We start from the raw sequence: 12599 nt of genomic DNA on the forward strand, positions 1-12599 counted from the left end.
GCCAACGAGTATAAGATTATAAGTGTCGCGGCGTTTGTAAAAAGAAATTAGTTCTTACTAAACAAAAACCATTGAGCGGGAACGCCGGGCACATAAATGCGCATGTGTGACCTATTCCTATTTTATTGCTCTTTGTCCACGGGCTACGTCAGCGTTAAAGAAGTCGCTAAGCGACCCTATTTTCTCCTCCCGTCCTTGAACAAGAGACTGGTATTGCGCATGAGCAGAATCAAGACGTTCAGGCGGTCTCTCGCCCTCCACTCCCGTCCCCTCCCCTTTTGCGGGCGCGATAGAAGCCGCAAGCGGCCATTTTAGAATCCCTCGCAGAAGAGCCACGTTTGTTCCCGTTCGAGCTGTCCGGTGTCACGTGGCGGGGGAGCGCAGGGCGCCGGCGCTCATTGGCCCTTGGCCCTTCCCGACGTCCCTCTCGCGGGAAGGGGGGACTTAACAGCCGGGGTTGGTCTTTTCGCCTTTCCTCTCACGGTTTGGCCATGGCCGGGGACGGGTTGGGGCTGCGGTGGTTGCTGTCTGCGGTGTTGTTGCTGAGTGGGGTGCGAGGTATGGAGGCTTTGCATCGCTTCTTTTTTGTTGCTGTTGTTGTTACATGCTCTCAAGTTGCCTCTGAGTTATGGCGACCCTATGAATGAGCGATCTCCAAAATATCCTACCCTCAACAGCCTTGTTCAGCTCAGGCAAACTCAAGGTTGTGGTTTCCTTTAAGGAGTCAGACCATCACGGAACTGGCCTTTTCTTGATGCCTTCAACCTTTCTCAGAATTGTTTTTACCCCCCCCCCCCAAAAGGAGGCTTGCTTTCTTATGATCTGCCCCAAGGTATGAAAGTGTCAGCATTTTTTGCTTCCAGAAGTAGGCTTCAGACTTTATTTGTTCTAGGATCCACTTGTATGTCTTTCCGGCAATCCAGAAAGCTGTCCTCCAGTACTATATTTCAAACAAATCCTTTTCTCCCCTTGTCAGCTTTCTGTGCTGTCCAGTTTTCACACCCATACATGACGATTGGAAATACAAGAGTGTGGATGATCTTGATCTTCATTTCCAGTGACACAACCTTATACTTGATCTTTTCTAATTCCTTCATTGCTGCCCTTCCAAGACTCAATCTTCTTCTGATTTGGCATCATTCTCCATTTGGATTGATGATTGAACCAAGGTACACAACATCCTTAACAATTTCAATTTCTTTATTGTCCACATTATAGTTACTGTGTCATGGTATTTGTCTCCTTAATATTCAGCAGCAGTCTTGCTTTGGCACTTTCTTCTTTCACTTTCATCTGAAGTCATTTCATGTTATTGCTACTTCCTGCCATTAAGATTGTATCATCTGCATATGTTAAGTTATTGATGTTTCTTCCACCAATTTTCAGTCCTCCATCTGAATCCTGTCTAGCTTTCCATATGGCATGTCTGCACACAGATAGGATACAATGCACCTTTATCTGACACCTTTGATTATAGGAAACCATTTTGTCTCCATATTCTGTCGTAGCCATAACATTTTGTCCATAATACAGGTTATGAATCGGGACAATTAAGTACTGAGGCACACCCATTTTTTAAAAGAAATGCCCATAGTTTCTCATGATGCACACAGTCAAAGGCTTTGCTATATTCTGTAAAGCATAGACTGACTTCTGTAGTTGTTCTTGTAGCCTATCTTCCCCCTGCTTCTATTCTGGGATTGTCTCTGTTCAGGGCTTCATATGTTCCCTAGAGTCTCTTCTCAGCATCATCTCCTGTATTTCACATTTCATAATCTCCAATTTCCCTTTAAAAAAAACCCTAAAAGTTTTTGTCTTTTATCTGTTAGATAAACTATGCTATGTAGAGCAGGAGTGGGGAACATGTGATCTTCCAAATGTTGCTGAACTGCAGCTTTCATCAGCTCTAGCCAGCATGCCTAATGGTGATGGATGTTTTACAAGAATCTGAAACATCATGCATTTCCTGCTTCTGATATAGGGTACAGTGCTGGACTAAGGTAGAACAGATCATCAGATTTTATCTTAATCATGCAGCTTTTATATTTCTTCACTTTGGGAAAATAAGTTGGTCAAACATGTAGGATGCATTAGAAATATAGCCTCCAGATCCCATGAGGTACTTGTTCTCCTCTATTCAGCAGTGGTTAGGCCTCATCTAGAGTACCGGGTCCAGTTCTGGATACCATACTTTAAGAAGGATGCCAACAAACGAGCAAGTTCAGAGGAGGGCAGCAAGGATGATTAAGGGACTGGAAAACAAGCCCAGTGAGGAAAGACAGAAAGAGTTGGGCATGTTTAGCACTGAGGAAAAAAGACTGAGTTTGGATATGATAGCACTTTCCAGATACTTGAAAGATAATTGTACAAAGGAGGAGCAGGATCTGTTCTTGATCATCCCAGAGTGCAGGGCACATAATAATTGGCTCAAGCTACAATAAGCCTGATTTAGGCTGAATATCAGGAACAACTTCCTACTGTTGGAGCAGTACAACAGTGGAACCAATTGCCTCAGGAGGTTGTGAGCTCTCCAAAACTGGAAGCCTTCAAGAGAAACCTAGACCGCTGCCTGCTATACATACTTTAACTTGTGTTCCTGTATTGTGAACAGGGTGTTGGATTAAATCTCCTTAGAGGCCTTTTCATTATTCTATGGTTTTTCGTTTGTAACCTGTTCTAATGGGTCCAATAGATGGATCTCTTTTTTTGCAGGAAAGACTATATTATAGACTATATTGAAATAAAAAGAAAAAACATGTTATTCATTTGCACTAAGGTGATTGTTATCACATGGTCTAAAACTTTGCCAGTATAAGAGCTAGCAAGTAGTGGATTGTTTCTGTTTTCTGCCTCAAACAAGACTAGCGCCACAGAAGTGAAAACCTTTTGATTTGCAGGAGATGGTTACCTTTATTGTTGGTTCCTAGAGCAAGTTAAGGTATAACCTGAGATCTTCTTGCACCAAACAAAGTGTAAACTAAAACATTGCAGCTTGGAATTGTCAATCTAGTGGACTTTGCTTCTTTGTAAATGGGACTGAGATTGAGCCATGAATCTGAGTTTACTCCATTCCTTTCACAATATATTACATGTTTTAATTACTGTTATATTATCAAGGTGTGAATTTTTGTTTGTTTAGAGTGCTAAAATAATTAAGGGAAGTTTAGAAAATGCAGTCCTGAGAATGTGCGTACATAGCACTTTAAAAACGAGGTTTGAACAGTTGTATATTAAAAGTCACTGCAAAACAATCAGCCAGCTCTCTAGCAAAGTCACTGTACAATAACATTGCCTTGTAAAAGAATCTCTTTCATGAGTGACTGTCCAGTGTAAAACTAAACAACTGAGGAGAAAAATTGGTCTTTGAGAAAATTAGCTTAACAGCAATTTAGACCCATAGCGTTTTGCCTACCCAAGTGATTTATACCCACTATAACTTGCTTCCCTGGAAGATGAACTCATCTGTTAGTCCAGACAAGAGCTTTTATTTGCCGTTATGGCAACTTGCCAGACCTGTACTTTGGAACTGTATTTTACATGAGCTGTAAAAGCAATAGAAATTTCTGTTTTATATTTTTGGACTATGCATTAAGTGCCTGTAAGTTACTGCTCTGGTAATAGTCAATTGCTTATAGTTGAAAGGAAATGTAAACATTTGAGAGAAATATAAATATTGAGAGGTAGGAGACAGAAGACAGCACACTGTGCCCCAAAAACCTGATACCTACAACACTAGCCACCTAGAGTGGTCTTAACCAACCAGATAGGTGGGATATAAATAAAATAAATAAAACTGGTCCCAGGGAGTGACAGGCATCATGTAGCACCAGCAGCAAAAGTGGTAGCAGATGAGGAGAACGTGGATTTTCCTCCACAGATTCAAACAGGTTTGGCTGGGTGAGCATGTCATTTTCTGTGCCTATTCTTATAATATGTATACTTAATGGCTAAGAAAATCATTTTCTTTAATATATTCTTACTTTTAAGAACTTTGAACTGTGCCTATAATTTCCATAACTTAAAGAATTTTGGGTGATCTCCACAATTTTGGAATATTTTTGTGTATATGGAATACAGAAGCAATGTAGATAAAAGCTTGTAGAATTAAGCAAGCTGATGCTGTCTGGAGTCATTGCAAAAAATAAAAGACTTTAATACGCAGATGAATTTTGATATGATTGGCAATGGTTGTCTGATTTCATTCTGGAATTAACCCTTTTTGAGATAATACCAGCTGTGACAAACACAGGCTTCTGATTTTCCTCTGAGAGGTCTGTAAAATTCCGGAGGACACTTGGGAGCAGTTTAGGCATCAGATTCTGACCTGAGAATACCCAGAAACAGTTGTTTGTTTGTTTGTTTTGGTAATGTCTAGTGTGCTGAAGAGAACAATTAGCGTACTCACTTCATTGATACTGGTCCTAGTTAAGGTACAGTCATGCCCTGCTTAACGATTACCCCGCATTACGACGAATCCGCTTCACGGTGATGTTTTTGCGATTGCAATTCGATGTTTTGAATTATTTATTTATTTATTTATTTATTTATTTGCTTTCCGAAGATCGGTTCCCTGCTTTGGGAACCAATTCTTCGCGTTACAATGATCAAAACAGCTGATCGTCGGGTTTTCAAAATGGCCACCGGGTGCTCAAAATGGCTCCCCGCTGTGCTTAGGTACGGATTCTTCGCTATACAGGCACCGAAAATGGCCACCGTATGGAGGATCGTCGCTGGACTGTGAGTTTTTAGCCCATTGGAATGCATTAACCGGGTTTTAATGCGTTTCAATGGGTTTTTTATTTTCGCTTTACAACATTTTCGCTCTACAGCAATTTCGCTGGAACAAATTAACATTAAGCAAGGCACCACTGTATTGTGTTACTGTTATCTTTGGTTATTTCACTCAGTACTGCTGTCACTTGCAAAATACATGTGCATATCTGTATGCATGTACAATACTTTAACACTGTTATTAGAAATGACTGAATGATGAAAATGCAAATCTCTTCAGCAGGGTGGATGTTAAGCAAAACATAAAATGAGAAGGGAGGAGATACATATGTATGGAAGCTGCATCTGCAATGATGAAGAGTTTTCTTGAGATAGTGACTCAGAGTGACAAAGGAAACTGCAGACTTGGTTGGTAGGTTTTAGTGTTTTAGGCCAAAAAAGCAATGATTCCCACCATCCCATTTGGAAATACCATAAATCAGCAGTTACTCATCTCTTAACTACTGGTTGTGTAAATTAGACAGTCACATTTTCTGAGCAGGTCTTTTATCTGTCAAGTCCTTCCTATTACAGCAAGCAATGTCTGCCTACTGATGAGTAGGTGATTTCTAGAAATCCTTTAACATGTGGTCTTAAATATTTTGATTAACAAGGTACTTTCTCTTTCCAATCAGCTGAAACCTGCACAGAACCAGCCATATCTCCGTCTTACTACACTACCTCTGATGCTGTCATTTCTTCTGAGACTGTCTTTGTTGTTGAGATCTCCCTCACTTGTAAGAATGGAGCTCAAGTGAGTGCCTGAATGCTGAACTTCTCTTGTCTTCAAAGAAAATGCAATCTAAGTGCCTTGATACATCCCCAGGAACCAGCAAAATAGATTGAAGTTTTGCAGTGGGTCTGTGACAATGTTGCATGGTTTTGGATTTATGGTGTGTCCCACTCCATGGACTTCCCATAGTGTACCCCATGCTATAGGAATTTGCCTCTCTGAACCATTGGCTGGCCTGATTTGCTGTAGCCCCAGCCACTGAAGCGGGTGGCACATGTGCACATTGACAAGAAATAATAAAGCACAATTGGGAGCCCAGATAGAATCTTGAACTCACCTCTTGTTGCTCTATCCAGAGGCCTTTGAACCTATTATTTGAAGGGCATGCTGAACTAGAAGAATCTCCCTTTCACATTGTTACAGAGTTCTGTTATGAGGGATGGATGACAAAATTACAACAAGCTTTCAGGATGAACACTGGTGTGATGTTCATCATACTTTCTCTTCCTACAGAATGTTGCCCTATATGCCGATGTCAATGGGAAGCAGTTTCCTGTTACTCGGGGCCAGGATGTTGGCCGCTATCAGGTAAGAGCAAGCAATGACAGAAACAGTGAAATCTTAATGGACCTCCATAAGCGGACCAATATTAAGCTGAAGGTGAATTTCCACACATTATCTGCATGGCCTTGAGCAAGGTGTCTTTTGCTTCCATGGTGTTGACTTGCAGTAATAGTTTGAGAATACTTATTTCAATTCATTGGGTCTGGAAAAAGTGGTCCCTTTAGGTATCAGAATAGAAGGACAATGTGGAATATGCCCTGTCCATCAAGTAGTTTGTCAGTGAGGAAATCTGGGCAGGCTATAAACATGGGTGAGAAGGTACTCGGCTCATTGGCTTGACATGTACATTTCGCATTGACATTGCTAGTCAAGTTCCCAGTCTTTCCATTTTATATATCCGAAGGTTTAGAGCATCAACGCTCTTCCTACACAAATGCATGGCTATGGATTTATGGTGGGTCTAGTTCCATAGGTCTGTCCATAGTGTATTCCATGCTAAAGTGAGCTGCTACTCTGAACCATTGGCTAGTTTGGCTTGTTGTAGCCCTGGCTACTGAAAAGAGTGGTACATCTGTTTATGTCTCTTCATGTCTGTGTATTTTCGTCTGTCTGTCTCCAGTCAGTGGGAGGTGGCCAATTTTGTTCAGATTGACCTGGTATTCCTGCCTCTCTTAGGTCTCTTGGAGCATGGAGCACAAGCTGGCCCGCTCTGGCACCTATGAGGTGAAGTTCTTTGATGAGGAATCTTACAGCATTTTACGGAAGGTGAGTCTGACCCCAGTGGGCTGCGCATCGGCTAAAGCAAAGGTGTGTGCAGCTTTGTCTCCCCAGGAGGTTTTATACTGCAGCTTTCATGGTCCCTCACTTTTGGGTGTTCTGTCTAGGGCTGCTTGGAGTTGTTGGCCAAAAATATTCTGGAGGAAGGCACGGTGCTAACCCCTGGGCGGTGGGAAGACAGACCCTCAGAAAGTAGCAGGGTTAGGAGATGGGTGATGATTTCAGTATATGACCTTGGGAGTGTATTTAAAATTAGTGATATTACTTCTTTAGTGGTATAATTAAGAAAAAATCTCATAAGTAATGTACTGTTGGGTTTTTTTAAAATCATCCAACATAATCTCTTTTCCTTTATTCAATTGGGAGGAATCACTCTGTTGATAGTATTTTTAGTACAGTAAAATGCCGTTGGATTCATATTCAGGTAGAGTTTGGCATTATTAGGAGTTGGTTTTGGTAGCCAAATTGTCATTTAGTGAATGAGTTTTTAAAGCATCAGTAAACCCTGAATTAACATGAATTATCTCCACTCTGTTTTCCATTCCTGCTTTTTGGGGTGGGGGTGGGGGTTGGAAGCTAGTTATATACCTTTGCACATACGGAGTGGTTTTTCTTTGCCACTGAGCAGTTGCAGCTTGACTGTACTTTTTAAAAAGTACAGTTCTTCCAAAGAAAATGGCAAGGATCCCATAAAGACCTGAGCTCCAAGGCTTCAGCAAGCATCTAATCATTGCCCTCAACCCTCTTGACTTTGCTCTGAGAACACAGGCCTAATACTTTCTTAATTTTTAAAAATCTCACAGCTAGCAGCTTAGATTTTATGCTATCGTAACTCACCATTTTTTTCTTTCTCCATAGGATATAATCCCATAGAGTTACTCAGTGTAGGGGAACGGTGATGGGGTCATATCTGATGGGAGTGTTATACCATGAGTGTTATATTATTTTTTAACTTTTCTGCACTGTCCATAAGATACCAGTACATGCCTGAAGAAATGAATTTTAATTCAAGGAAGATTTTTTTTTCTTTTAGTGATGCAGCCGTCTCTTGTATGGACCATACAGCTCCCATTGTGTTGTTTTATACCATGAGAAATCTCATCTAATTAATAAACTTGAACATGAGCCCATTTTCCCAATTCTGTTTCCTTTTTCTAGGCTCAACGCAACAACGAGGATGTCTCTGAGATCAAGCCATTGTTTACAGTCAATGTAGATCATCGAGTGAGTAAAAGAAGGAGGGAAAGCCTGCTGCAGTGTGGGAGAGGGATACTTCTGTGGGTGTCCAATGTTTAAAAGCAAAGTGTGCTGCTTATCTACCGCCCCATAGCGCTACAAGCACTCTCTGGGTGGTTTACAAGTTAATTATGCAGGCTACACATTGCCCACCCCCACCCCCCAGCAAGCTGGGTACTCATTTTACCGACCTCGGAAGGATAGAAGGCTGAGTCAACCTTGAGCCGCTACCTGGGATTGAACCCCAGGTCGTGGGCACAGTTTTGGCTGCAGTACAGCAGTTTAACCACTATGACATGGGGTAGAATCTTTTCCACCAGCAAGGTGTCTCTTTAGGACTGAGGGTCCACCTTAACCAGATTGTTTATAGGATATGACAGTTTCTCAATGCTGTTACCCTGTTTTCCCAAAAATAAGACAGGGTCTTATGTTAATTTTTGCTTCAAAAAACGCATTAGGGCTTATTTTCAGGGGATGTCTTGTTTTTTCATGTACAGCAATCTGCATTGATTCAAATACAGTCCTGTCATCATCTGGTTGCTGCACAATGGTGGAAGTCGGGGTTTCATTCAACTGGGGCTTGTTTTGGGGGTAGGGTTTATATTACGAGCATCCTGAAAAATCATACTAGGGCTTATTTTCAGGTTAGGTCTTATTTTTGGGGAAACAGGGTAATATATGGGTGTATATGTCCTACAAGGGACTCACATTATCTGAGACTAGATACATTGTTTGGATCCTTGCTTGTGAGGCAAATATGGTGCAAAAGGTCCTCAGATCAGGAATCCTGAAAAATAATTGCCTGCCCAGCAGGGGGTGATTCTCTATGCTGTTTCTCTCTTAATTTTAGATGAGATAGAGGCTGTATATTCATGATAGCAGATAAGTACTTTGAACAAAATCTCAGCCATTTAGGCATAATACAGAATTGAGGGAATTTGTTCTTTTAACTTGGCGTGGATTATAATAGCCGCTCCTCACATTTGAGGATTTGAATAATCTGATCTCCATCTTCTCAGACAAAGCCCAGCTTCCAAATTCAGAATGAGTTGTGTTTATTTAAATGAGTTTTGCTTAAGTTTTGCTGACAGTCATTATTAAGATGCTGAGAGTATAGGCAAGAAGGGAGAGGCCGGGAAGATTAGAAGAGCTAGGTCATGTGTAAGATTAGGTAAATAGTAAACTATTGAGGTGGTGAGAATAAAGATCTGTACTAAGCAAAGTAATGCCAATCAGTAGCAAATAACTCTGGTTTCTGAGATGTTGCTTTGTTTTTAAGCTTTCCTTCACATAAGTATTGGCTAGAGAGTTTATTTAAAAAGAGAGCATGCAGACAGAAGTTGAAGTTTTCTATAGCATTGGGAGAAATAGTGAATTACTCATGCAACAATACCTGCTGTCACATCAATTTAAGCCTCCCCCCCCATGTTCAGAGTAATCCCTTTTACTGCCTTGAGTTAGAGACTGGCAAATAAGCTGGAGCTGACCTTGGCTGATGGTTCCTCCAGCATGTCTATATTGCTAAATCCTGTAAGACTTTGCTAAAATATCAAAGAATCTTGTGGCTGGATAGAGATTATAAACGTCTCTGTGAGATTGTCTTGACCCCTGATTTAGTTTTTGATTGCTAAGAAGATTCCCACACTTAAGTCAGTCACTGTTCCTATTGCTGATCTCTGCTCTGTGTTGAAGTTCTCCGCTCTCAGTGATTGATAATCTGTGGATTCCCATCCTTGCCAATGCTGCATGTGCTGTTCAGCTGGAGTCTAGAAAAGAATCAAAAGTGGGAATACTCTGAGGATTCAGCGGTGTAACTCTTTGTGCCTCTCTTTAAGTATTGACGGCTGCATGATCATCATGTTTTTGTTCCTCTTCTCTTTCCCCATCACAGGGTGCCTGGAGTGGACCATGGGTCTCCACCGAGGTGCTGGCAGCCTTCATTGGTCTCCTGGTGTATTACATGGCCTTCAGCGCCAAGAGCAACATTCAGGCTTAAGCTTTCTTCAGTAAATCCTTCATGTCTACCTTACTGTCATCCGTTTGTCTTTTCAGTGGGTGAGAATAGGTTTCTGTGTGCTGGACTCTTCTCTGCCCCATTGCTTCAGACATGCAGTCACTCACTGACTTCATACAGGCCACTCGTGTCAGTTCATTATGCATTATTTTATTTGGGAGTGGGGGCAAAAGAAGAGTTTCAGAAATGGTAGTGCCACTCAGAACTGCCTGTTGGGATCCAGATCCCTGTTGGGATCTGAGGACTGTGAGAGAACAAAAAAGGATACTAGAGAACAAATAGCTTTTAAGTGGAGTGGATTCATGGGTTGAATCAGAGCCTGTTTCTGTAACTGCACACAATTTCTTCTGCTAATGAAGTCCCGAGCTGACTTTGCAGCAGAGATTGATATAGTGGTGGGCTGGGCTGTGATGGCAGCTGCTTTCCCACCTCTGAGCTTTGGGTTTGTTTTCTTTTGCCTTAATCCTGTTAAGCAGCCTGTCCCTGGGTGCCGCAATATTCATGCCACAGCTCCTTATCCGCCTAATGACACAGGCTCCTGGTGTGAGCCAGTGCAATGCAGGGGGGATTACACCACTGCTCTAAAGTCTTGCTAATGCTGGATTAAAGTTGGGGAAGCCAGCCACAGAGGGACTGTAATGAGAGCATCGCAGCCTGGCTTGAATATCCCACTCACAGTGGGATCCTGAAATGGGACAGACTCTTACTGATTTGGGACAAAACCCTATTTGCCGTTCACTGGAGGAAACAAGAAAAGCTGTCAGAATGGTGCCAGTTCTGATGTTACATGCCATCAAGTCACTTCTGACAGGGTTACCCCATGAATTAGTGATCTCCAAAAGGCCGTATCATTAACAGTCATGCTCACATTTTGCAAACTCAAGGCTGTGGTTTCCTTTGTTGAATCATTCCCTCTCATACTCGTCTTTTCCTACTGCCTTCCACTTTTCGTAGCATTATTGTCCTTTCCAGTGTGTCTTGTCTTCTCTTGATATGCCCCACAATATATCAGTCATTTTTACTCCTAGTCAATGTTCAGACTTGATTTGATGTACTAGCACCCACTTACTTGTCTTTCTGACAGTCCATGGAATGTGTAAGGCTGTGCTCAAACAACACATTTCAAATGAGTTGTTTTTTTCTTCTTCTCTGTCATCTTTCTTCACTATTAGCTTTCATGTCTATACATAGTGATTGGGAATATCATAGTATGGATGATCTTCGCCTTGTTCTCTGAAATATCTTTATATTTCAGGATCTTATTTGGTTCTTTCAAAGTTACCCTTCCTAGTCTCTGTCTTCTGATTCCTGGGTGCAGTTTCCATTTGGATTGATGATGGAACCAAGCTACGGAACATCTTTAACAATTTCAATTTCTCTTTTTTCTTCTTCTGAAAATCAAAGTTATGCAAGTCTTCTGTGGCCTTGATTTTTTCTTTCTTTCTTTCTTTTAAGGGCCAATTATTAGTCTGCTTTGGCACTTTCTACTTTAACTTCCCTCCACAGTCATTTCAAACTATTGCAGTTTTTAAACAGTAACTTTGTATCTTAAATTATTGATGCTTCATTTACCAATTTTCACTCCTCCCTTACTTTTACATTGTGTGCTCTGCACATAGGTTGCACAGACAGGGGTGAGGGCAGGATAAACATACACTCTTGTCTGACATCTTTGCAAATACGAAACTATCCTGTTTCTTCATATTCTGTGCGAACAATAGTTTCTTGTCCAAAGCATGGATTGCGCATCAGGCCAAAATGTGACATAGCCCTTTATTTCAGAACAATCTATAGCTTTTTATAATCCACACAAAGGCTTTGCTGTAATGTAAAAAACATAGATTATCTTCTGAAATTCATTATTATGCTAACAGATATTTATTAAATGATCTCTAGTGCTTATTGTTTTTCAGAATCTAGCATGAGCCTCTGGCATTCCTTACTCTACATGGTCAGAATCTTTGTTGCAAAATCTTAACCATGAATTTGCTTGCACGTGAATTTAATGCAGCAGATCCTGTAGTTAGTGTGTTCTTTCATGTGTTTTTGCTATGGGACTGGAATGTACGTTGAATGTTCCCAGTCTCTGGGCCTTAGTTTTTCATATTCATACTCTTACTAGGATTTTGATAGATGTAGTCTTGTCCTGGCAATTTATTTCTTCCATTGCTTTGAAGAGTACTTTTTACTTAACTTTCTAAAACTGCAAGTGTTGCTTCACAGGATTTTTCTTCAAAAGGATCTCTCAGCCTTGCACCTCTTCTGTAAAGTTCCTCAGTATATTGTTTCCATTGTGTGTTTTTTGTGGTTTTTGTTTTGCAGTTGTTTTGATCAAGTAAAATATTCTCCTCTTGATGCCTCTGCATTCCTAATCTTGGTTTAAATTTCCATTTGATTGCTAGCTTGACTGAAGGCTAATTTGGCATTGCTTGCCTGCCATCTAGAGTTGTTTTCCAGAAGGCTGCACCCATCTCCACGACCTGCTTGATATTATGAGTTGGCATT

General features: G+C 41.1%; 1 protein-coding gene and 1 non-coding gene across 2 annotated transcripts; both read left to right on the forward strand.

Moving 5' to 3' along the window:
* The first annotated feature begins 399 nt into the window (after positions 1–399).
* On the forward strand, positions 400–10104 carry SSR4 (signal sequence receptor subunit 4). Its single transcript, XM_020793007.3, has 6 exons — positions 400–558; positions 5406–5524; positions 6017–6091; positions 6743–6832; positions 8003–8068; positions 9972–10104. Exons 1-6 carry the CDS (start codon positions 492–494, stop codon positions 10074–10076), a joined length of 522 nt encoding a protein of 173 aa, XP_020648666.1. The 5' UTR covers positions 400–491; the 3' UTR covers positions 10077–10104.
* LOC140705284 (small nucleolar RNA SNORA42/SNORA80 family) lies at positions 5645–5781 on the forward strand. Its single transcript, XR_012084712.1, has one exon. It is a non-coding gene; the product is annotated as a small nucleolar RNA SNORA42/SNORA80 family (small nucleolar RNA).
* Positions 10105–12599: the final 2495 nt, after the last annotated feature.

This window comes from Pogona vitticeps, chromosome 2 (assembly GCF_051106095.1).
Source record: "Pogona vitticeps strain Pit_001003342236 chromosome 2, PviZW2.1, whole genome shotgun sequence".
Taxonomy (NCBI): Eukaryota; Metazoa; Chordata; class Lepidosauria; order Squamata; family Agamidae; genus Pogona; species Pogona vitticeps.